Source organism: Echinops telfairi, unplaced genomic scaffold (assembly GCF_000313985.2).
Source record: "Echinops telfairi isolate 266 unplaced genomic scaffold, ASM31398v2 ScPeMD7_5592;HRSCAF=6446, whole genome shotgun sequence".
NCBI classification, from domain to species: Eukaryota; Metazoa; Chordata; class Mammalia; order Afrosoricida; family Tenrecidae; genus Echinops; species Echinops telfairi.
In genome coordinates, this window is record NW_022109491.1 from 43,189,671 (window position 1) to 43,216,435 (window position 26,765).

Consider the following 26,765-nt stretch of genomic DNA (forward strand, 5'->3'; position numbering starts at 1 on the left):
AGCTATGAAAATACTGATAATTTATAACTTATCAAGGGGTCACAAGGGTGGGTGTGGGAAGGAGGGCAAAAAGAGGTGCTGCTATCAAGGGCTCAATAGAAAGTAAATGTCTGGAAGATAATGATAGAACATATATACAAATATGCTCGATACAATTGATGTATGGAATGTTATAAGAGCTGTAAGAGGCCCCAATAAAATGATCTTTATAAAAGGAAAAAAGAGCACCTGAAGATCTTGCTAAAATTTTGACTTTAATCCTGTAATTCTTGGATAAGGCAAGAAGAAAGTCTGCCTTTTAACAAAGACTGCAGGTAATTCCAATATGGCCTGTCCATGGACATGACCTTGAGTAGCACGGTTCTAGAGAGTGGAAAGCAATGAAGTTTAGAAGCAGAAAAGAGTATTGATTGAATCAATCTTTTAAAATACATAGTCTAGCAATTCACAAGATCAATTATAAGAGTGGAGAAAGATGGCGCCTCCCTGCACGAAGAGAGGGGCAGTGACATTGAACGGGAAATAAGAAAAGGAGAAACATTTTGTAGAATCATCGAGGCTTGATATTTGATTGAATTTTGGAAGTCATGAGAGAAAACCATCAAAGACTTCTTGAGATTTCTACCTTCAACCTCAAGATAGATAAATATTTTATCAAATTATTTTGATTAAAATTGAGCTTAGGAGGAATTGGATATGGCAAAACTATTAGACAGTGTGTGCTACACTCAGTAGGGTTGGTGGCCCTCTGGGGTAACTCATGGCGGTACAATCTACACAGACCTCCTCCCACACTAGACGACGAATGATCCTTAGCAATGTTTAGTATAATATATGATAGAGATTTAAATTGCTCAAATGTAATATTTATTCGATTACATGAATGCTGACAACAAAATTGTCTGCAGTGAATTAGATTATTATACCACTATTAGTGAATAAAGAAGACTTTTTACATTTTTCTCCTTCATTTCCATTCATTATTTCTTAATTCTCACAAATGTTATTCATATAGGTTCACAAGTAATAGTTACCACAAGTCACAAGTATCTGTCAGAATTGGCTTGATGGCAGTTTCTGTTGACCAGTTCTGAGTGCCATTTTGTTAGGTAAGCCTTTCTTCCCTAATCTAGACCAGACCACTCCTATTTGCTCTTCCTGAATCACTCCCTCGTTCTTTCCAGAAAATCTGACATCAACAACAATAAAAACACTAGCAGCACTGAAAACAACAGCCTATACTTGTAGCACATGCAGATAAAACCACATAATCCAAAATGTCATCGTATGTGGGTCATCATGACAGCTTTTTAAAAATCATTTTACTGGGGGCTCTGACAGCTCTTATCACAATCCATACATTCATCTATTGTGTGAAGCAGATTTGTACATTTTCTTTGTACTTGAGCCCTTGGTATCAGTTCATTGTCCCCACAACCCCACTCCCTTCCCTCCCCGATGAACACTTGATAATTTATAAATTTTTTTTTTCATGTCTTACCCCAACCACTGTCTCAGCTTCACCCACTTTTCTGCTGTTTGTCCCCCTGGGACAGAATCATATGTCGATTATTGTGATCGGTCCCCTTTTCTCCCCCATCTTTCCCTTCCCCTTCCCCTCCTGGTATCACTACTCTCATTATTGGTCCTGAGGGGTTTACCTGTCCTGGATTCCCTGTGTTTCCCTCTTATCTGTATCAGTGTACAACCTCTGGTCTAGCTGGATTTTTAAGGTAGAATTGGGGTCTTGGTAGTGGGAGGAGGGTATTAAAGAACTAGAGGAAAGTTTTATGTTTCATCAGTGCTATATGACTGGCTTGTCTCTTCCTTGTGACCCTTCTGTGAGGGGATGACGTTGGGGCTCCACTCTGCCCCCCCCCCATTCACATCAATATGATCTAACTGAAGCACTTTAGGAGATTCAAAAGGTAAATTAGCCTATAAGGTTAGCCTCATAGGCATATTGATATATGTAAACGAGGCTTACAAAAATGTTTTTATTGTTATAAATAGCTGCAGGTTTCTTTTATAAAATCTAATGTATTTCTGCTGAGACACTACTCACAAATGTCATCGACAGTGACTTTGGTGGCACTCTCGAGGACAGTATGTGTAGGGAAAGGTTGGAGCAGTAATGCAATCCACCACAGGACTGCACCCAGACAAAGCGCATCGCCTCTGTGCCTGTAACAAACCCCAGATCCAGAAGAGCTGCTTATACATTTATTTTACTAACATAATTAAATATCCTCAGCACAAATGTTTCACCAACAAAGTGAACATATTTCAATTTCCTCTCTTAATAAGAAAATAAGTGTGTGGGGGGGTGCGTTACTAGATAATTCTCTCCTGGCCTTTGCTATACTAAGAGTATGTTTTAAAATAATGATTAAGCTATTGTGCCAACCAATTCCTATGTGCTTACAATACTCCTGTTTCTGTTGTTGTTACTGTTAGTCTTGGATTTGCTTTCTTGATGGAGTAATGAAAGTGTTTATAGAATACACAATTATATAATATACACATTATGTTCCCTAGAAATTATTTAATTTTTCAAAATTTTTAGGTGTGGCCATACATGTCCACTGAACTGATAAACTATCTGGAAATTTTTCAAAAAATTTTATCTTCACCCACCACTCTGGTTCAATCCTGTTCTCTGTGGCTCTATACATGATTAAAATGTGACTTCTGAGGATTTTAATTTTTCAAAGGAGGAATGAAAGTATGGTCATATATACCACATTTACTTTCTTATCACTATTCTTAATAGGACAAGAGGATGATCCAAAGAAGAATGAAATAAAAATTGAGACAGAGCCCCAGAGCTCATATATGGAAACAGAAGGTATTTTTTAAAAGAATATATTATTCAAAAATGGAATGAAGCTGTGAGCCGTGACCTATATACACAGCCATGTGTATGAGTGCTAGCGTGTGTAATTTAGACTATGAAGAGTAGAGAAAGACAATAGTGTCTGTTGTATGTACTTGTTCATACTTAAAGGAAAAACTCACTGCATCAGCTTGGCGCTGAGTCACAGTTACCCTGCAGACTAGAACTGCCCTTGAAGGGCCCTGACACTGAGAATCTTTATGTGAGTAGAAAGCCTCATCTCTTCCCAGAGAGGGACTTGTAGATTTGCTCTGCTGACTTTGATGTTACCAGCCCACCATGGAACTAGATACAACACCAGGACTCCTAGTAAACAAAGAAAAGAACGAGAAATGTAATTGTCTGTTGCGTCAGGGCCCTGGCTGCATAGTGGTTACTGTGTTTTCTAAATGATCGCAACGGAAACATACCTGGGTATCCTTCTGTTTTCTTCCATGTAGAGTTTTCATCCATCGAAGATGATGCCAGGATTGTTACACAACCAGAAGTGATTCCAATAGTAGATGACCCGGAAGTTGAAGAAAGGAAGGAAGGTGGGTTTGCTTGTAGAGCTTGAAAAAGAAAGAGATTCTTTGGATTCCCGACTAGAATTAAACATGCCATGTTCTCCTCATTCAATTGAAGTTTGCGGAGGAAGAATATGAAATTTTAGTTATTTTTAACAGCAGAATAAATCTGGTAGCAAAAGAAAATACAGCATGTTCAAATTGCATGAAGACATTTTTACTATTCACTTATGTTTAATTGTATTTCTAAAATTATGGTATTGAGAAATGGCCTATGGAAATTATAGAAAAATTCATTAAAATCTCTGAAATTCGCTGAAAACAAATGCATTATCCTTTTTATATTGATCCAGGATCAATATAATAGTATTGATAGTAATTCAAGAAGGCATTTATGTAAAATATACATATTTTATTAACTTCATAAAATGATAACTTTGTCCTATAATATTGATATATCTTAATGTTGACTCGTGTTAAAATCTAAAGATGTAAGAAGAATTAATGTGTAGTAAATTATTTTAAAACAGAATTCAGTGTAAGAAGTTAAGTGACATTTTGAATCTTTCTTAGGATATCTGTTTTTAAAACCATTATCAGAAAAAAACTGCATTTATTGAAGAACTTTAAGAATTCCATTTGCAAACATAGAAAAACAAATCCACTATTATCAAGTCTATTCTGACTGATGGAGACCCTTTAGGACATTGTAGAACTCACCCCTGTGGGTTTCCAAAGTTGTAAATCTTCACTGTAGGAGACAGCCTCATCTTTTTAACATCACAATAAGTCACCCACTATGCCGCCAGTGCTCTTTCCACATATAAAGCAATCTCTTAACAGAAATGTGTGCAGTAATTTGTCTGTTATTCCATAGTACAATTCATACTACTCTTAAACACTTACTTGCAAAACAATTATAGAGTAATAACTGGAAAGTTTATGAAATAACATGATCGATAGTTTCCAAATTTATAGACAAACCTATTATCAATAGTAACAACAGCTTTCAAAATTTGAAACTATTCTTCACAGAACTGAAAAAAAATTCATTGCAAAGGCATGTTAGTGATTTTGCTACATTTATTCCACTGCATCTATAACACAATATTCTGACCCAAACCATAGTATTTTCAATTACCTCATACACATGTGGAAGTTGAACCTTGAATAGGAAGGGTGAAGAAGAATTACTGCATTTGAGTTACGGTGCTGGTGAAAATGTTATTAGGTGCCATTGATTCCAACTCGTAGCAACCTTGTTTACAACAGAAGGAAACACTGCCGGGCCCGCACCATCCTTACAATTGTTGGTACGTTGAAGCCTAGTGTGGCAGCCTCTGTGTCAATCCATTTTGTCTAGGTCTTCCTCTAGTTAACTGCGCTTCCACTGTACCAAGCATGCTAGCCTTTGCCAGGGTCTGGTCTGTGTGGAGAACGTGAACAAAATAGGTGAGAAGTCTCACGTTCCTAGCTTCTAAGGAACATGCTGGCTATACTTCTTCAAAAGCAGAGCCGTTTCTTTGCCATTCTCTGACACTTGCACACCTTAGTCCTCAAAGTGACAGCCTTACTTTTCCACACTTGAAAGATAAGTTGTGCAGCAGATTTACCCAAGGCAATGTGGCATTTGATCTCATGACTGCTGCTTCCATGAGCAATGATTTGGGATCCAAGCAAGATGACATCCTTGATAACTTCAATCTTTATTTTCTCCTTTATCATGATGTTATTAATTAGTTCAATTGTGAGGATTTTGGTTTTCTTTAAATTCAGTTGTAATCCATATCGAAGGCTGTGATCCCTGGTCTTCCTCAGCAAGTACTTCAAGGCCCCCTCACTTTCAGCAGGCAAGGTTTCATCTGTATAACAAAGGGTGTTGATAAGCCTTCCCCCAATCTTGATGTTATGTTCTGCAGACACTTCAGTGTCTTGCATTATTTGCTCGGCACATAGATTAAATAAGTATGGTGAAAGTATACAACCCAGACACACACTTTTCCTGATTATAAGCCATGCAGCATTCCTGTATTTTGTTGATTCATATATGGGTTCTGCCTAAGCACATGTACAGGTCAACCTATGTATAGGTTACATATGTTCTGAAATTCCAATTATTTTCAGTGCTTTCTGAAGTTTGTTATTATCCACACACTTGAAAGCATTTGCATAGTCAATAAATCACAATTAAACATCCTTTTGGTATTTTTTACTCTCTGCCAAAATCCATCTGACATCAGCAATCATATCCCTGTTCCACATCTTCTTCTGAATAAGGCCTGAATTTCTAGCAAGTCCCTGTTGATGCACTGCTGCAACCAGTGCTGAATGTAAAATTTTACTTGCATGTGATATTAAGCATATTTAAAAATAATTTCCACAGTCTGTTGGGAGTTGTCTTTCTTTGGAATGGTACAATTTTGGATTTCTTCCAATCAGCTGACCGAGGTACCTGTCTTCCAAATGTTTTGGCGTGAGTGCTTGTGTATCATCAGCTTGCTGAAACACTTCAATTGGTATTCCATTAACTCCTGAAGCCTTGTTTGGCCTAATGCCATCAGTGCAGCTTGGACTTCTTTCTTCAGTACAAGTTTTTGACCATATGCTGCCTCATGAAATAGTTAAATGTCACCCAATACTTTTTGGTCCAGTAACTAACTCTATGCATCTTTTGATCCTTCCTCCATCAATTGATATTTTTCACTTTTAATACTTCAACTGGGGGTTTGGACTTTTTCTTAATTTCTTTCAGCTTGAAGTCTTTTAATCATGTTGATCTTTTCTGGTTTTCTGATGACAATATTTGAGTACTTTGTCATAATATTTTATTGTCTTTTCGACCCGTCCTTTGAACTATTCTGCTCGGCTCTTTTACATCATCCTTTCTTCCATTTGCTTTAGCTACTCTACAATCAAAGCAAGTGGCAGAGTCTTCACGGTGATCTTCTTCTTGTTTTCACAATGGCCTTTTTCTTTCTTCAAGTATGATGTTCTTGATATCATCCCACAGCTCATTAGGCTTTCTGTTACTGGTGTTCGACTCAAATCTGTTCTTGAAATTCAGATAGGATATATGCAAGGTCATATTTTGTCTTTCATAGACTTGTTTTAATTTTCTTTAGCTACAACTTGTATTTACAGCTGAGCAATTGATCCTCTGCTCCATAGTCAGCCCTGGCCTCATTTTGGCTGCTAATATTAAGCTTCCGTGTGGTTTCTTCCAATATGGATGTTGAATTTTATGTCTGTGTGTTCTATCTGGAGAATTAAAAAGATATTAGCGATGAAGTTGTTGGTCTAGCAAACTTTTATCATTTGATCTCCAGCTTCATTTTTATCTTCAAGACCATAAGTTCCAACTATTGTGCCTTCTGTTTCCAACTTTTTCCATTCCAATCACCTTTAATTGCCAATACAGTTTGACCTCATGTTTATAAATTTCAGACTGAAGATGTTCACAAAATTCTTCAATTTCTTCATCACTAATTTTAGTCGTTCAAGAATAATCATTGTATTAATTAACTGTATTTCTTTGTATGCGTATGGGCATCCTATCATGGACTACGTGTGACAGAGCCTTGTCGTGTCCTCTGTCCTCTCTAGGGGGCTTCTCTTAGCTCAACACTTGCACACTGTAACCATACATTGGTGTGCCATAAGCTGAAAGTGTTGTCAGTATCTATTGTGTGATATGCCATTAAAAATGGATTCTAAAGCTCAAAAAAAAAGAGAAAGAAATACAGTACTTCTTGAATTGTTATTTTTGATGATAAAGGTGACATCAAGCCTCTTGATTTTGTTATTCCTGGAGAAGTAAAATATACTATTTTTAAAATGACCAATCCCAGTCCATTTTAGTTCATTACTGCCTCAGCTATAAATCTTTACACATCCCATTTCATTTATGAAAACTTTCAATATTTGTAGATTCATTCTTCACACATTACAAGTTCTGATTATTAATATATGTGTAGAGCTGTTTCTTCTTACTTTGAGCCATGCCCCCTAAGCAAATGAAGGTCCTTGAAGCTGTAGGCACTCCATTGTGCCATTATGGTCAACCTTAAGTTAAGAAAGCTGCTTGTCCTCAGTCATGTTTTGAGTGTCTCCCAACCTGAGGTCCTCAGCTTCCAGCACTCTATTTGACAACATCCCTATGCTGTTAATAAGGCTTCCCGTATGTGACCGTGTTCTCCTAATAGCCATAAAGTTTTCAGTGTCTAATTCCTTAGAAGTGAACAACCTATTCTGTTTCCCTAATCTTTTGTTAGTCTGGAATCTCTGCTGAAACCAAGCGACCTTAGCTCACCCTAGTATATGAAATACCAGTGACATCACTTCCAGAATCACATGGGCACACTATATATACCTTATTATCTCTTTAAGTTGGCTTAATAAGGGAAAGCTTGTGTTCAGAAAACAAATTAATTTAATGCTGTCTTTCCCTACTTTTTAATACCCCTTTAATTCTGATGAATTACATATCACTTTTTACCTGTCTTAAAAGCATATGGATTATCTTGTGCAAATAATGGGATCACATGTTCAAAAGGAGTGAGATCAAATTTTGCTGCTTGTTTACAGCAACAGTGAGGTTGAATTTTACAGCCACAGTTTGAGTTTTCACTGGAGCCCAGCAAATGCCTGTGGGCTTGAATTTACCATGTCTTCCCTTCTTTGTCAGCACAGATACTTGACATGACCATCCCTTGAACCATTTACAACAATATCTGGCACATAGAAAATGCTCAATAAATTTTAAATATTTAACGTTATTTGATCATTTAACGGCAAAGTGAAGAAGAGAATCTTCACATGGGGTTTTTTCCAAGCTTCATTCACTCTCTTTCCTATTTTGAACCTGTAACAATTTCAGATGTTTTATATAATTCTTTTAAAACAAATTGTTCAGCATGTTTTATTGTACATTGTCTCCTACAGGCAGTTTTTATAGGGATCTAAACTCTTCACATTACTGCAGATTATATCCTATAAAGATAGGAAAATTATTGCAGAGGGAGTAGGAAGCATTTCACTCCTTTCATTTACTGCTTTCTTTGCCAAAATTCTAATATATTGCTTCAGAGAGATTGGCTAAACCATGATTTCTACTTTTTAAAAAACATTACTTTGGAGATATTAATAAAACTACAGAAGAAAAGTAGCAAAATTATTGAAAGTAGAATATTTGTACTACTTTCTCTTGATTCATAGATTCATTAAAGAATCCTGTTGAAAACACATTGAGAATATAGTTTCAGATTTTCCTGATAAACAAAACCAAATGAGATTCTGTAATATTTATACAGGTACTCTTATAGCTTTACACAATTGACATATGTATGGATTGTGATAAGAGTTGTATGAGCCCTCAATAAAATGATTTAAAAAAATAAGGGCTCAAGTAGCAAGATAAAGTTTTGAAAATGAAAAAAATACTCTGGAAATATTAGTTATCTTTTTCTCTAGGGAACTTTTGAAAGCAGAAAGTGTTGGAATATATTTTTTTAATATAGGCCAGGAAGAATGTGTGTCCTTTTATTATAAGATTGGAAAATACAGATAATATTCAGGACACATCTTTCATGACTCCCAGGTGTATGAGCACAGATGTTGCAACATTAGTATTTGAAGTTAGCTCAACCAAAAATATGGGTTTAAAATAAAGAAGAATATTCAGCAGAAGTTCATGCTGATAAAATTACACAATAGCACGATGGGCATGTCCCTAGGAGAACTGAAATGAAAACATGTCAACAGACATAATCCAAGGTTTCACATATGGTAGCTTTTTTTCAGATAGTTGCTAAATAAGTTCAGTTATGTGCTTTCTCAGCAGGGCCTGCAGCGTAGATGCAATCCAGTGAAGTAACATCACTTAGGTTATTAACCAAATAGGAGAGATGATAATATAGGCAAACATCTCTAAAGATATACCTCATTTTTAGCATAAGATATATAGAGCCAGCATTAAAATATTTCTTAAGAATTTTACTTCTACTTGAATTTTAAAATATTTACTATAAAATTGTGTTTTATTGTATTATTGGTATAAAAATAATTTAAAGTATTGCTACAAAAATCATAGAAAGTATTTTAAACAAAAATATCAAAATGTGAAGCTATTGTTTCCAACATACCACCTACCTAGGTCTATCTGTTTCTTAAGGCAGTATTCTCATCTTGCTAACTTTTGCTGAAGAATTATGCACTTTTCCATTTCCCAATCATATAAGTCCACTGCTCTCAGGCCAAGTATGGCTCATAACAACTCTAGGGCCCATAGCAGAACGCTTCCATTTATAGCATGTCATTTCCACCACTTCAAAATGGAGATTTTGACATCCTTGAGGGTCTCAAATTTGGTTCCTTTGAAGTGTAATTTATAAGGTTTCCCAAAGAAATTCTTGCAGGACAGCCCTTGTTACACCTGAAGAACAAGCAGGTGACTGGGAATGGGGGCTAAAACAAATGCCTCAGAACAAATCTCTTGATTTTGTTAACACCGGTGCAACTTTCAAATTTCTTAAAATGCCTTCTTAGTGAGCCCCTGGGATCAACATCTGTCCTTCATGAGTCTCCGCCAAGTTATCCCTTTGGGACTCCTGGTCCCCGAAATAAAAAAAATTTTAAGTCATAAACTTCTGAGCTGACTTCTCTGCCAAGAATTTAACTGGCCCAGAAGTTCCCTTCAGAAGCCACATTTTTATTGGACCTTTGTTTTTGTTTTTTTCCATTGAAACAAAAGGGGAACAAGACAGGTATATTACTGGGAGAATATTCTGCAGCCATCCACTGATTGCAAAGTCAGATATAGCTATTTTATTGGGAACACAACTATGCATGTGTGACTGGGAATGTAGCAATGTTTTTTAACGTACTCTGTATATTGGCCTTTTTGTTCAAGTGTTACATAAAACACATATATTTGGTCCCAATACTATTTCTTTTGTTAAACAATAAATAGAGTGTGGCAAAGATAGATAGATAGATAATAGGTAGGTATGAGGGGGTACAAAATCCCTGGAATTGTGCTGGGTGAAGCAGAGCTTTCAGAGAATGGATTCTTCCCACCAGGAGAGCATAGAGATACTTGCTCTAAGTTAGTACACCCAGTGGCATCATCTGGGAAGCTTCTCTTTGGTCACAGTGAATTTTTTATTCTTTTTTTTTGAGTGAGTCAGAGAGACTGAGTGAGTGAGTGAGTGAGACAGAGAGACAGTGAGTGAGTGAGAAAGGGAGAGAGACAGTGAGTGCGGGAGTGAGTGAGACAGTGAGAGAGACAGTGAGGGAGTGAGAGAGACAGTGAGACAGAGAGTGAGTGAGCAAGACAGTGAGAGAGACTGAGTGAATGAGAGAGTAAGTGAGGCGGTGAGTGAGTGAGCAGGTAAGACAGTCAGAGAGACTGAGTGAGTGACACAGAGAGACAGTGAATGAGAGAGAGAGACAGTGAGTGCGGGAGTGGGTAAGACAGTGAGACAGAGAGAGACAGTGAGAGTGAGGGAGTGAGACAGTGGGTAAAACAGTGAGTGAGAGAAAATGAGACAGAGAGTGAGAGAGACAGTGAGTGCGGGTGTGAGTGAGAGAGACAGTGGGTGAGTGAGCGGGTAAGACAGTCAGAGAGTGAGTGAGTGAGAGAGACAGAGAGTGAGTGAGAGAGAGAGACGGTGAGTGCGGGAGTGAGTGAGACAGTGAAGGAGTGGGTAAGAGAGTGAGAGAGATTGAGGGAGTGAGAGACAGTGAGTCAGTGAGATAATGAGAGAGTGAGCGGGTAAGACAGTCAAAGAGACAGACAGAGAGTGAGAGACAGGGAGTGGGTAAGACAGTGAGTGCGGGTGTGAGTGAGAGAGAGTAAGTGAGGCAGTGAGTGAGTGAGCGGGTAAGACAGAGAGATTGAGGGAGTGTGAGACAGAGAGGGAGTCAGTGAGAGAGACAGTGAATGAGTGAGTGAGAGACAGAGAGACAGTGAAGGAGTGAGTGAGCGGGTAAGACAGTCAGAGAGACTGAGTGAGAAAGTGAGACAGTCAGAGAGATTGAGGGAGTGAGAGACAGTGAGTGCGGGTGTGAGTGAGAGAGAGAGAGTGAATGAGTGAGAGAGAGAGAGAGAGAGACAGAGACCATGAGTGAGTGAGTGAGAGAGACAGTGAGAGAGATTGAGGGAGTGAGAGACAGCGAGTGAAACAGTGAGACAAAGAGTGAGATAATGAGAGAGTGAGTGAGCGGGTAAGACAGTCAGAGAGACTGAGTGAGTGAGAGAGACAGTGAGTGAAACAGTGAGACAAAGAGTGAGTGAGTGAGTGAGAAAATGAGGAAGTGGGTGAAAGAGTGAGACAGTGAGTCAGAGAGACTGAGTGAGTGAGCGGGTAAGACAGTCAGAGAGATTGAGAGAGACAGTGGGTGCGGGAGTAGTTAAGACAGTGAGTGAGACAGAGAGTGAGATAATGAGAGAGTGAGAGAGAGGCAGTGAGTGAGTGAGCGGGTAAGACAGAGAGTGAGATAGTGAGGGAGGGAGTGAGACAGTGAGTGAGACAGAGACAGAGACTGAGAGACAGTGAAAGAGTGAGAGAGAGTAAGTGAGACTGAGTGAGTGCGGGTGTGAGTGAGAGAGATTGAGGGAGTGAGAGACAGTGAGTCAGTGAGACAGTGAGGGAGAGAGACGGTGAGTGCGGGAATGAGAGAGACAGTGAGGGAGTGAGTGAGAGAGATAGTGAGGGAGCGGGTAAGACAATGAGTGCGGGTGTGAGTGAGAGAGACAGTGAGACAGTGAGGGAGTGGGTGAGACAGTCAGAAAGATTGAGAGAGACAGTGACTGCGGGAGTAGTTAAGACAGTGAGTGAAACAGTGAGACAGAGAGACAGTGAGGGAGTGAGAGACAGTGAGTGAAACAGTGAGTCAGTGAGACAGAGAGTGAGAGACAGTGAATGAGTGAGAGAGAGTGAGTGAGACAGTGAGAGAAACAGTGAGTGAGAGAGTGAGACAGTCAGAGAGATTGAGGGAGTGAGCGGGTGAGACAGTGACTGAGAGAGAGACAGTGAGTGAAACTGAGTCAGTGAGATAATGAGAGAGCGAGTGAGTGAGAGTAAGTGAGGCAGTGAGTGAGTAAGACAGTCAGAGAGACTGAGGGAGTGAGTGAGCGGGTAAGACAGAGAGATTGAGGGAGTGAAACAGTGAGTCAGTGAGACAGTGAGGGAGGGAGTGAGACAGTGAGTGTGGGCGTGAGTGAGAGAGACAGTGAGAGACAGTGAGTGAAACTGAGTCAGTGAGATAATGAGAGAGCGAGTGAGAGTAAGTGAGGCATTGAGTGAGTAAGACAGTCAGAGAGACTGTGTGAGTGAGAGAGACAGTGAGGGAGTGAGTGAGAAAGGGAGAGAGACGGTGAGTGCAGGAGTGAGTGAGACAGTGAGAGAGACAGTCAGAGAGATTGAGGGAGTGAGAGACTGAGTGAAACAGTGAGACACAGAGTGAGTGAGAGAGACAGTGAAGGAGTGGGTAAGAGGGAGTGAGTGAGAAAGGGAGAGAGACGGTGAGTGCAGGAGTGAGTGAGACAGTGAGTGCGGGTGTGAGTGAGAGAGACTGTGAGACAGTGAGTGAGTGAGTGGGTAAGACAGAGAGATTGAGGGAGAGAGAGAGACAGTGAGTGCAGGTGTGAGTGAGAGAGACAGAGACCATGAGTGGGAGAGACAGTGAGGGAGTGAGCAAGGGAGAGAGACAGTGAAGAAGTGGGTAAGACAGTGAGAGAGACTGTGAGAGCGGGAGTGAGTGAGACAGTGAGGGTGTGAGAGAGAGAGAGACAGAGACCATGAGTGAGAGAGTGAGACCGTGAGTGAGTGAGCGGGTAAGACAGAGAGATTGAGGGAGTGAGAGACAGTGAGTGAAACAGTGAGTCAGAGAGTGAGATAATGTGAGTGAGAGAGACAGTGAATGACACAGTGAGACACAGAGTGAGTGAGCAAGGGAGAGAGACAGTGAGTGCGGGAGTGGGTAAGACAGTGAGTGAGAGAGAGTAAGTGAGACAGTAAGTGAGTGAGCGGGTAAGACAGTCAGAGAGACAGTGAGTGAGTGTGAGTGTCACAGTGAATTTTTTTGTAAAAGCTGTTTTACTCAAACCTCCTTTATTGTGTTGGCCAATTTAAGAGAACTGCATGCAGTTGTAAAATGTGTTTCTTGCTCGGGGAAAAATGCCGCAGAAACTGTTGTGATGTTGAACACAACTTATAAGGACAGCACTACGAGAAAACCTCGTGTATGAGTGGTTTTCTCATTTCAAAAGAAGTGAAATGACAACCTCATTCTGGACATCTGTCAACTTCCAAAACGGATGAAACTGCTGACTCATAGTACATTTGGAGTTCATTCCACCAAGTCAGTCTGTTAATCAAGCTTTCTATTTAAAGGGTATGAAAAGATAGCTTACAACAGTGCGCAACAAAAAAAGGCCTGATTTGTGGCCAATGGGGGACTGGTTTTGCTGCCATGACAATGCACCTGCTCATGCAGCCATCTCAGTGTGCCAGTTTTGGGCAAATACCTCTCTTGCCCCATGCACCTTACTCACCTGACCTCACTCCATGAGACTTCTTTGTGTTTCCACGAGGACCAAGGGACATGAAAGGACAGCAATTTGGTGACACAGAAGAGGTAAAGAAACAAACCAGGGAGGTGCTATCAGCCATCCAAACAGTTGAGTTTGAAAAAGGTTTACAAGAGTAGAATCGCAGACTTGAACAATGTATTAAGTGTAATGGAGAGTCCTTTGAAGGTGATACATAGCTTTAAAAAAATTCTGGGTTTTTTGCGCGGGCTGTATCCCCTCGTAGGTAAGTAGATAACTACCATTGAGTCCACTCTGATGCATGGCAACTTTATGTACAACAGGATGTAATGTTACACTGCCCTGTGTCTTCCTTAGAATCACAGCATGTGCTAGTCTAGGGGATGGCAAATATTTTTAAGACAGAAGAGCCAGTTCTGTTACTCGCAACAATTAAAAAATTATTTGAGAGTCAAGAAAATATTTTCAGACACAATGAAATCCCTATTATCTGAATAATATTTTTTAAATTTGTCAATTTTATAGCCTCCTGGATGTACCAGAAGAGCTGCATATGGCTCCGAAGCCGCAGTTTGCCAACCACTGTTCTAGTCCATTATTGTGCCTGTCACGTCAATCAGACCCACTGACGTTCTTCCTCCTCATTGCTATCCCTTGATTTTACCAAACACGATGACTTCCTCCAGCAATGTCTCCTTCCTTAGAGCATGTCCAAAGCAAGCAAATAGAACAATGTTCTGTTTTATCCATAAGGTTTTCATTGGCGAATTTTCCAAGTAGATTACAAGGTCTGTATTCCTGCTCCCTTGGTCTGGAAGTTGCTCTGAAGCCTGTTGTCTCTGCATCGTCCTGCTTGTATCTGAGCTCCCAGTAGCAAAGCCGCATAAAAATCACCACAGGAAAACGAACTGAAAGATGGGTGGTGGGAAGTGGGGCATAAAAATCCTTTTGTTCTTTTCCTGGGCTGGCCAAAAATGTTGGTGGAGGCATAAATGTATTATTATCTGCAGTTTTCTAGTGAAAAGGTGGATTGAGACACGCATGGAAGCAGTAAATGTAATCCTGTCCTGAGGTTCATGCTTCGACCTCTGACCAGTCATGTGGCCAATTACAGGGAGCCTTATCATCTTCTACTAATGCTACTAATTCTACAACTTCTGTGTTATATCTAATGCATACATAGTAAAATGAGGATGTGAACTCAATAATGCATTATGAAACTCTCCAATTTCAGTAATTTGCTCAGAGGCTGCTTCTGAAGAATCATGTTGGTGAAGCAGGTAGTGGTGACAGGATGCCAGTGGGCATCGATACGCTGAGAATGTCAATTTTGTTTATTTTGCCTAATTTTATTTATTGTGTTTTGTGTGTGTGTGTGTGTGCTTCAAATCATAAAAAAATAAAATCAGCCATATTAAATGAGAAAAAATAAGTGACATTTATCTCAAATTAGGCTTATAAAATCAGCTCAGAACCTGCCTGGCTGTTTTTCACTAACAGTTATCATGGGAAATGAGTTTCTTTGTAGTCCCTGGTCAGTGTTTTGTCTTCAGTGAGCACACACTTAGTGAGTTGCATGCTTTGTTATCTGCTCCTAACATCAAATTCACTGCAGATTCTTCTTGTCTACACAGCACTACTAGACAGACCTTTGTGTACCAACAACTCGGAATCCCATCGAGGCTTCCACATTGCAGCTTACTTTTAATGGTACAGCCTTACACTTAGAGATGGGTAGCAATACCTGCTTTGAAAGATAGACACCTTCAAATCTATTAAAGTAAAAGGTGCTTTTCTGTTGTTTTTATTAGTAAATTATCACACACTATGATGTCACAAATATTGGATGTCATATTTATTGCACTTAACCTCCATTCCTGACTTAACCAAATCACCTGAATCATCAGATGGGGGAACTCCCAGACCTTCCTCACTGTGTGAAAGGTATAGTCATTCATTCTAATTTGGACTTCAATGTTAGGTGTTACTTTTTTTTCTCTACCTCAGGAAGAAACTCGATTTGTTTCATTACTCTTTATACATCAGGTACCTTCATTTCAGCCCAGTATATAAGGAGCAGGTGGTATAAGAAGTACTTTGAATGTTAATTATTTTCTTCATTTTATTCACGGTGAGAATTTACTTTTCAATGCATTCTTATAATCAAGAGAGGAGCAATTAAAAAGCTTGCTGCTTGAATGTTTCACTGCAATTATTTTATGACATCTGCTACAATGATTTTTAAAAAGGAAAAACAGGGTGATCGTTTTAACAATATCGAAGCATTTGGAGTGATTGGATGAAATTGCTGTATTTCCTTGTGAAACTTGAAAGACACGTGAGTCATGTTTCTGACCAACAAATACCACCCCTTGTGATAGCTTACATTTTTTTGACATAGAATTGTCTGTTCATTTTTCAGAACTGCTGTTATAGTTTATTAGCTTTAGCTTTAAATTGAACCAATTTAAAGAGATATTTCAAATGATAATACTTATTTTCTATTGATTATATTTAGTTTATTTCTCAAATGCTACACATAATTTAGGTCACCTATCCTTTATGCTTCATATACTTGTGATTATAGTCTATAAAACAATAATCTTCAGGATTAAAAGATATATGGTTTTAATATAAGATATAGGCATATGGATTCAATACAAGGAAATAATTGTCCAAATTATTATTGTGAATATTTTATACTGTGTATTACTTTAGTTTTGCCCACTAACAAAATACTATAGAAAACCTTATGTCATTGGAAAGTAAATCTTAGTTAAAGCTAGTACTTACATTGAATTAAAGAGGATATATAAATCAGGTAAATATGTATATTCAAGGTTAAGCCGGAAAGTATTGATACTAGGGTTTTACTTCATACGTGTTGTTGGTGTTCTTGTTATGTGCCATCAACTTTATGCAGAACAGAATGAAACACTGGCCTGGCCTGCACCATCCTCACAAGTGATCCTATGTGTGAGCCCATTGGCACCACTACTGTATCAATTGTATCAATCCATCTGGCTGAAGGCCTTCCTCTTTTTCCATGCCCCTCCACTTTACCAAGCATGATGTCCTTCTCCAGAGACCTCTCTCTCCTGACAACATGTCCAAAGTATGGAAGGCAAAATCTTGCCATCCTTGCCTCTAACGAGCACTCTGGCCATACTTCTTCCAAGACAAATCCATCTGCCCAGGCTATTTTCAATATTTATCTCCAGCACCACAATCCAAGTGTATCCAACTTTCTCATGCATATGAGAAATATCAAGACTTGCGTTGGGGACACCTTTTTCCTCAAAGTAACCTCTTTGCCCTTCAATGCTATTTAGAGGTTTCTGTGGCAGATTTACCTAATGCAACTCCCCCTTTAATCTCTTGTCTGCTGCTGTCATGAACATTGATTATGGATCCAAGCAAGACAGTCATCGACAACTTCAATCTTTTCTCCATTTACCATTATGTTCCTAATTGTCCCAGTTGTGAGGATTTTGGTCACCTTCATTGAGTCATAAAACACACTGAAAGGTGCAATCCGTGATCTTCATCGGCAAGTGCTTCAAGTCCTCCTCATCACAGATTGTTTATAATCATTCCTCTAAACTTGATACAATGTTCTTCATGTAATCCAGTTTCTCTAATTATTTGCTCAGCATACAGGTTGAACTATGAGAGGATACAACAATGACACACACCTTTCCTGATTTTAAGCCATGAATTATGACCTTGTTCTTTTGTACAACTGCCTCTTAGTCCATGTACAAATTCTGAAGAAGCACAATGGAGTGTTCTGGAACCCCCATTCTGCTCAAGGTTGCCCATAGTTCATCATGGTCCCCAGACTTGAAGGCTGTGGAGTAATCAACAGAACACTAGTAAACATCTTTGTGGTATCCTGTGCTTTCATCCAAGACATCAGCAATGAAATCCTTTGTTCCATGTCATCTTCTAAATCTGATCTGGATCTGTGGCAGTTTCCTGTCACTATTCTACTGCAACCTTTGTTTAATGGTCATCAGCAAAATTTTACTTGCATGCAAGATCAATGATATTGTTCTGTAGTTTGAGTATTCTCTTGGATCATATTTTTGGGGGATGGGCACAAATATGGCTCACTTCCAGTCAGCTGTACAAGTGGCTGTTTACCAGATTTCCTGGCATAAAGGAGTGAGTGATTCTAGTTCTTCATCAGCTTATTGATATATTTCAATTGGTATCCCATCAATTTCTGAAGCTGTGGTTTTGGCTAATATTTACAGTGCAGCTTGAACTTCTTCTTTCAGCACCATTGTTTCTTCTTCATATTGCATATGCAACCTCCCCAAATAGTGGAAAGCCAGCTAGTAATTTTTGGTACCATCACTCTGTATTCATTCCATCTTCTTTCAATGCCTCCTGTGTCATTCAATATTTTGCCCATGGAATCTTGCAAGATCATAACTGAAACCTTTCATTCTGTCTTGATGTTTTTTTCCAGTTTATGATATGCAGAGTGTATTTTAGATATTTACACACTTCATTATAATATTTGGCTTTATCTTCCTGAGTTGCCTTTGAAATTTTCTGTTCAGTTCTTTGACATCAGCATTTTTTCCCATTTGCTTTAACCACTCTACAGTTAAGAGCTAGTGTTACAGTCTCTTCTAGCATTCATTTTGACCTTTTCTGTCTTTCTGATGACCTTTTGTCAATAATGTTCAATGTGTCAAATCTATTCCTGAGATATGCTCAAACATCAGGTGGCATAGATTCAAGGTTGTGTTTTGGGTATCATGGACTTGTTTTACTTTTCATCAGCTTTAACCTGAACATTCATATGAGCAATTAGTGGTCTCTGCCACAGTCAGACCCTGGTCTGGATTTAGCTACTGATATTGAGCTTCTCCATCATCTCAAATGTAGTCAATTTGGTATCTGTGTATTCCATCTGGAGAATTCCATGTGTATGGTTGTCATTTGTTTTATTAAGAAGGTATGCTATTGTGGTAGTTACATAATCTGTTGTCAATTTGAGACTTACTACAGTGAAGGGGTAGAGGTTAGCCTGTCAATCATGTTGCAGCTTGATGACCTTATTTGAAGGTGCTAAGTAGATAAATAGCTTGCTGGAGGCAGAATACAGGCTCACTCCCTGCAAGACATTACTGATAACGAGCCACATGGAGACACAGTGATAGAACCAGAGCTGAAGGAGCCATGTGAAGACCCATGCCAGCACTAAGATGCTTCCACCACCACTGGATCCACAAGATTTTCCACCCACTGGTCTGTGATCTTCCTGCACTCAGCATCATTGCATGTGTTTTGTGAGTCTGAAGAGGAATTTATAGATTGGTATTGGACTTTATGGGCTAATATCAGACTTATGAATTTGATTTGGACTGGGCTGGGTTGTTTTCTCAATATTCAATTGCTCTTGTATATAAAGGTCTTTCTTATACACTTATAAGTGTCTCTGGATTTGTTTCTCTAGTCTACCCAGAGTAACACAGCTATAAGCAAGTCATTGGTTTTGCAAAATTCTATCATGCACTCTTCAGCTTCATTCTTATCTCCAAGTGCATATTTTCTAACTACTGTTTCTTCTTTGTTTCCAGCTTTTGCATTCCAATCACCAATAATTATCAATGTATCTTGATTGCATGTTTGATCAATTTCAGATTGAAGATGTTAGTAGAATCCTTCAATTCCTTTATCACTAGCTTTTGTTGTTGGTACTTAAACTTGAGTAATAGTTGGATTGATAAGAGAGAGAGAGATAGTCCTATCACAAACAGTACTTTATGACTCATTTTGCAATGCCATTTTTGACAATGAATGCCACACCATTCCTCTTGATGGTACATTCCCTGCCTAGTAAAACATGATTCTATAATTCAAACTGGCTATCACCAGTCCATTTCATCTCATTAATACCTAGGATAGCATTCCAGTTTTCCTAGATTCATACTTCACGCATTCTAAGTTCCAATCATTAGCAAGTTTTAGTAGTTTTTCCTTCTTACCTTGAATCACGTCTCTTCAGCAAATGAAGGTTCCAAGGATCCACTTCCCCAAGGTTCAGGTCACGATGGCCGACTCCACTTTGAACAACCAGCTTCTCCTCATTCACACTTTGAGGTCAAACACACATGGGTAATTTGTTGTGCTGTCTTCATACAAAGGACACTAAAAGAAGTACACAATGTTTGGATATATGAAGGACCTGCTTTTTCCATTCTTTTGTTTTTTTAAGTAAGATTGAACCTAATGTATATTTTATAGAATTGATCATAACTGAGGATAAACCTTGGATTTACCCATATGATTCAGAGAACAAGGTCCAATCAAAACGGTAGCTTCTGTAGGACTATCCTGGACCTGTTAAAATTCAAGACCAGAAACTCTGCTCATAAGGTTATAACAATTCTGTCATTCCAGAGGAACAGATTCTCTCTATAGGCCAGAGTAACCAAGGAGGCTTATTAGGAAGACATTTAAAAAAAATTAAAAACTGCATTTATAAGAAAAGACAAATGGGTGCATAAGCAAATGTGGCGAAGAAAGCTGATGGTGCCCAGCTATCAAAAAGTATAGCATCTGGGGTCTTAAAGGCTTGAAGGTAATCGAGCAGCCATCATGCTCAGAAGCAACAAAGCCCACATGGAAGAAGCACACCAGCCTATGCAACCACGAGATGTCAAAGGGATCAGGTATAAGGCATCATCAGAACAAAAAATCTTACCATAGTGAATGATGGGGGGAGTGCGGAGTAGAGATCCAAAGCCCATTAGTAGGCCACTGGAGATCCCCTTGCAGAGGGGTCTCGGGGAGGAGATGAGCCAGTCAGGGTGCAATGTAACAACGATGAGAAATACAACTTTCCTCTAGTTCCTAAATGTTTCCTCCCTGCTCCCACTACCATGACTCAAATTCGACCTTGCAAGTCTGGCTAGACCAGAGGATGTACACTGGTACAGATAAGAACTGAAAATACAGGGAATCCAGGGTGGATGAGCCCTACAGGAACAGTGGTGTGAGTGGCAAAACAGGGAGGGTAAAGGGAGAATGGGTAGGAAAGAGGTAACCAATTACAAGGAACTATATGTGACCTCCTCCCTGGGGGACAGACAACCGAAAAGTGGGTGAAGGGAGAGGGCAAGATATGACAAAATACCAATTTATAAACTATCAAGGGCTCATGAGGGAGGGGGGAATGGGGAGGGAGGGGGGAAAATGAGGACCTAATGTCGGGGGTTTAAGTGGAGAGAAAATGTTTTGAGAATGATGTACAAATGCGCTTTACACAATTGATGTGTGTATGGATTGTGATAACAGTTGTATGAGCCCCTAATAAAATGTTTTTAAAAAAAGAAAAAGGCCAGTCATGTTACACTGAAAATTTTTCTTCCATCACAATAGTGACTTGAGGGTATCAATGACAGTCCTAGGAGAAGATTGTTATGGAACATGACCCCCTTCTGCCCTGTAGCCTAATCGTCCCTGAACTTAAAGAATATTTCAAAGAAGCATACATTGATTCCCTTGAGGATACCAGAACTGCAATTTTGATGTGGCATAAGCTGAACAGTGAAAAATTCTTCAGGGAAGGAGTAGAGAGATAGGAAGCCTTCCTTCAGTAGTGTATAGACTAAATGGAGTATATTATCTGAAAAAAAAGAAACTTCAAATTTTGATATTTTGCTTAAAAACAAACAAACCCCACTACCATCACTCAATAGTTGGTAACACATTGTGCAGCAATCTGAAAGGTCAGTAGCTCAAAACTACCAACAGCTCTTCGGGTGACAGATGGGACTGTCTACTCCCATGACTATTAACAAGTCTCAGAAACTCACATGGGGCAATTCTACCTTGTCTTATAAGGTCACTATGAGTCAGTGTTGACTGGATGGCAGTGACATTGCTTAACAAAGGCCTTAATAATTTTGTAGCAATAGGTTTTTACTTAACCCCCATATATTCGTATGTACATACATTTAATTGCCAATACCTGTTTTTAACCGGTTATACATGGCTATATGATGGTTATACATATGGAATGTGGGTCTCACTGGATGGAGTACAATGAGTCAAGTTGACTAATCCAGGGAGAAAGAGACTAGGGCAAACATTCAGCATTATCAGTCAAATAAAGGGCAAATATGGAAATTAAAATAAGTACAGCAAAGCCATAATGCAAATTTGAGCATACAGCACCAAAATTTAGAGACCGTCTGAAAAATAGATGGACACTAATGACCACAGGCCAGAAGTTGTGGGATGACATCAAGGATTTCATACATGAAGGGGGTACATAGACATTTTTAAAAGTGGAAAGTAAGAAAGTCAGTATAGGGGGCAGAGTTATGAAAACTTCTCAATCATAACCAAATACCTTGAGAGAATTAATTGCTTGACCTGGGTGCTCAGGACCATAGCCTTAGGATACATCAAGGGCAAGTGGCATAGTAAAGGCCACAAGACAGGGTTCTACGCCATACTTTGGTGAGTAGTGACCACAATGTTTACAGTCTTAAAACTTTTTGAATGGCCAGGCCCCCAAAGCTGTAAACGTTGTTTTATCACAGCCCAGAGCAAAAAAGAGTGAAGAAAACGAAACATGTATGGAAATAGTCAGTGCAAAGGACTTATGGACCATGTGAACTCAGGCTCCACAATCCTGAGACCAAATGAACTACATGATGAACTAGAACAGTTATCAGTGCTGACAGCCTTAAAAAGGATCAACCTGGGACATCCTGGATAGATTGTTAGAACAATGTAGAACACACCTCTAAATTATAGAAAACAACAACAAAAAGCCAAAACTAGGCTTGCTGTCCTGATAAGGATTGGCAGAGCTCCCAAGATTATGGCCTTTATACTCCCTTAAGGTATGTCACTTAACTCATCCATAAACCACCTTTCAGGCAGATAAAAGAAACTATAACCTCAGGACAGCACACACTCACTGTAACCATCAACTATACAAGAGGTACAGAGCAACATATGTCAAGGGATAAGACTCAAAAGCCTAGAAGGGCTAAGCCAGGGAAAAAGAATGGATGAAAATGGCAGAACAAGAAATGGGAATCTTAGGGTATGAGATTCTTTTTCTTGGTTCTTGCTTCTTGGCACAGAAAGAATTCACATGGCAAAAGCAGGAAGGTGAATAAAAGTAAGTTTTTATGAGTGAAAGTAGAGTTTTTAATAATATGTTCTCACAGACAAGAGCAAGCCCGCTCTAGAGAGGCGGGATGGAAAAAGGTTTCATGGTCTCAATCTTTGATCTCATAGACCCTTCTTCCCCAGCTGGTCTCTTTCCATCTCTACTTGGAAAAAGGGTGTGGTTCTGTGTTGACAGACTCTGAGTGAGTGCTCTTATGTATGAAAGTAATGTAACTGATTCTTACTGTCCATGTTTTTCCTGTAGGTTTCTAGCACATGACCTCTCTTAGGAAATTCCATTTCCTTTATAAGTATGGCTTGCTTTTCCTTGCAATTGGTGGGTCACTTTGGGGACAACCCCTTTTCCCCTAAGCTCACTGCCTATTTTTCCCTACTCAAGGAGTATGGACACAAATTACTGGGGCAGGAGTGGTGGTAACCATAGCTACATTCTGCTGAATGTGGACAATAAGGGGGATTTAGTGCCATTCCTTCCAGTTCTTCAAACATCTTGTAAAGGTATAGACCTTGTAAAGGTCTAGGTTTTAAGATTGATATACATGAGTTAGTTAATTGTGCCAACCTGGCCGATAATCACATGTGGGCTAATCTGAAAGGCAGAGGGATAAATGGGTGGTGAGCCTCGCCTTTCTAGTTCTCGGGTCTCTTGCTTTGTGATGGTTGTACCAGGGTGCAGCTGCCTTAGCAGTTCCCTGCTTCAGCTTGCAAGATTGACTTCCTACAAGACATCCCCAAGGAGAAGCCACATGGATCTATCCCGATGCAGCCCTGGGTGCTGGAGCAGCCGTGTGGAGACCCCTGCTAGTGCTGAGATGCTTATTCGTTCACTGACTCAGGTTTCCTCCTGCAGTCGGCATCATTGCCTCTGTTTTGTGAGGTGGAGGACTTTGTGGACTGGTGTTGGGTTAATGGGTTAATGTTGGACTTGTGGGCTTGGGATGTTTTCGTGATGCACATTTCTTTACATAAAACTCTCTTATACATGAGTTGCTGTGGATTTGTTTCTCTTAAGTACCCAGCTAATACATTACACATATAAAAACCTGTCAAATTGAGTGATTTCATTTATTCTTCATAATAAAACAATTTCATTTACAAGTACACATATGTTATAAGATTAGCACGTAGTTCAAGAAAAAAATGGAAAGGAATAAAGTGAACAATTAATTTCCCTCTGCCATGAATCCTGGTTGTAGAGTGTTATGAAAGTTTATATGTAAAGAGTTTCATCTCATATATCTGAGCTTCTGCAAAACAAGTCAAGTTGTAAGTTAGTATAATAATTTAAAGATCCATCTAAAGACCATTTTGGAGTGGAATCTAGATTGTATAAAGGCTAAGTCATAGTATAGTAAAATAAAATACCATTCTCTTTTTACTCACTATGGGGCAATTTTACTTTGTCCTATAGGATCAATATGAGTGAAATCAACTCATCAGCATGGGGGCTTTGTTTTGACTCCTTGAAATTCTTATTCAGTAGGACTAGGGGCTAACCATTCAGGGGGGTGGGCAGGCAGGCAAGAATATGCTTTTCTAATAAGTTTCTACTCCCAGGATGACACTTTTGAAACACAGGGAAATCAAAGAGAACCAGCTGACTCAAATCAGGTACTGTGGTAGGAGAGGTCTTAGTGTACCATGGTTGCTCAGAAACTTCAGCTGGGAAACTGAGCATTATAGAAGCTGTGTTAAGAATGAGGGTAGGGTGGGGGGTGGGGGAAGTAAAACTGAAATAGACTTGGAGTCTTTAGTGAAAAATAAAGCTCACTTCAAATATAAAAAAAAAAGAAGACAAATGAATACCTCTTCCTTACTCTGCAGTATGTCCGAAATCAGCCTATAAGCGTCTCTTCCAACATGTGCCCTCAATTCACAATGAAGGACATCTATGTGGCTATGCAGAGGAAGGACCAAGAAGCCTACAGGCCAAGGCAGAAGTGCAAAGAACTAAGAAGGGCTTGTTTATTGGAAAATAATCCTCTGGAAAGTCTAAGAGCATAGTCAAGCATTCATTGATGACATTGTCATTTCTCCCTGTGCCTTTTGTTGAGCAGGAAATAGCAAACCATCTCCCAGCCTCATTTTAATCATTTGACTCATCTTCAGACACAGAGCAAACAGAATAATATGACAGGGCTTCATAAAGTGTATGGAAAAATGGAATGAAAAGATCATGGAAAATGTCCACAAACCTTTTGAAGCCCTCTCCTATGAAAGGATATCAAAGACTAGAGAAGGAAACCAGTGTTTTGAGTATAGTTTGTTCAACTTGTCGGAGTTACCCTACTCAAAGTGACAACAAATTTTATTTAGCAATCCCCGATCTCATGTAAGTTAGTCTTCAAAATGTAATGCTTTTGCAAATGAATTTGAAGTATTTCGTTATGTTAAAAAGAAAAGGAGAAGTTGAAAAAGCCCTTCAGAGCAATGCATACAAACTGCTTGCCATATTGAATCAACACCTGGAGCATTAAGAAGAAATCAAAGATTTAAAGCTAAAAAAGTGGTTATTCACCTCAATTGCCAAATATACCAGAAGCAACTGTCTGCCTGATCACATTGAAGAAAATGGGTTTCCCAGGGCTCCATCTGCAACCATCTTTAGTAAACAGATAACCTGGGGGGAGGGGGTGGGTGGTATGTAGAAGTTGTTCCAAAGTCTAATTCCAAATTAAGAGCATCCCTTTCTCTCCTTTCTAAAAATTTCCTGTGATTTTTAATTAAGGATGTTTTTCTAAGCCAAGCTGCCTTAATTCCCCCTTTCTCAAAATGTGTCTCTCTTGTGGTAGTCTCCGTTGACTTTGCTCATTCACTAAGCAATGTTGTTGTTGCTTAGCTCTCTAGCTTGTTTGCCCAATTTTTTCCCGGCATTCCAAGCAGTAATGGTCTCCTTGACCCAGTAATTAAAGAAATCCTGTACCTTTCACCCTGGCTAGCTACCCTCTTTCTTCTCCCCTATTGAGCTTTGAACAATACCACTAGCAGATGGCTAGAGAATTTTCACCCTTTCCAAAGCTTTGTTTTCCAATCTCATCCTGCATATCTCAGCAAAGTGTAATTAACTTAAGGCTTTTGAGTCCTTGTGGGAGATTAGTTAAAGACCTGAGCAATTTTGATAAAGAGCTTGAAAAGCAAATCATGGAAGGCTGTGCAGAAGAAAAGATATCTCTCCTCCTCCCATCCCTCCTTCGTAGGGTGTTCTTCGAATGAATATTTATGAGGCCTCCAGGGCGTGACTGTATTTGGACCATTGTTGGGTAGGTAGGCTATTTAAGCTCTCACTCTCAAGGGAGGGCAATGTTTGGTTCCTTTTAATTGATTTCAATCAAAGGGCCCTTTTTGAGCAGCATTGAGTTACACCAAATGGCAAACAGTTTGTTTGCAAACCTCTTCGTTTTCCATTCAATTTTATCTTTCCATTGTTAGACACTAGCTGGTTAGCTTGCTTTGTAGTTCAGAACAGTGGATATGAACAGTTGAGCTAAATTAATTAATTGAAATGCAGAGTTGCTCTGTGTTTTTGGAGTGATGGTAACTAGTGACCCCATTCCTATATGAATAGCCACATGTACATGTTATTTCAGCAGATATTTTGAAATATGTACTTTCCTTATGCACCCAGTGAGAGGCTCCTAGC

The 26,765-nt window shown here is 39.3% G+C and overlaps 1 protein-coding gene across 1 annotated transcript in view; it reads left to right on the forward strand.

Moving 5' to 3' along the window:
* The window catches only part of LOC101653723 (mono-ADP ribosylhydrolase 2), a 196,159-nt gene that overhangs the window by 136,583 nt on the left and 32,811 nt on the right, over positions 1 to 26,765 (forward strand). Inside the window, exons 7-8 of the mRNA XM_045295173.1 lie at positions 2,774 to 2,848; positions 3,337 to 3,429. Of these exons, the coding sequence (XP_045151108.1) occupies positions 2,774 to 2,848; positions 3,337 to 3,429 (168 nt within the window). The remainder of the gene's footprint in view (positions 1 to 2,773; positions 2,849 to 3,336; positions 3,430 to 26,765) is intronic.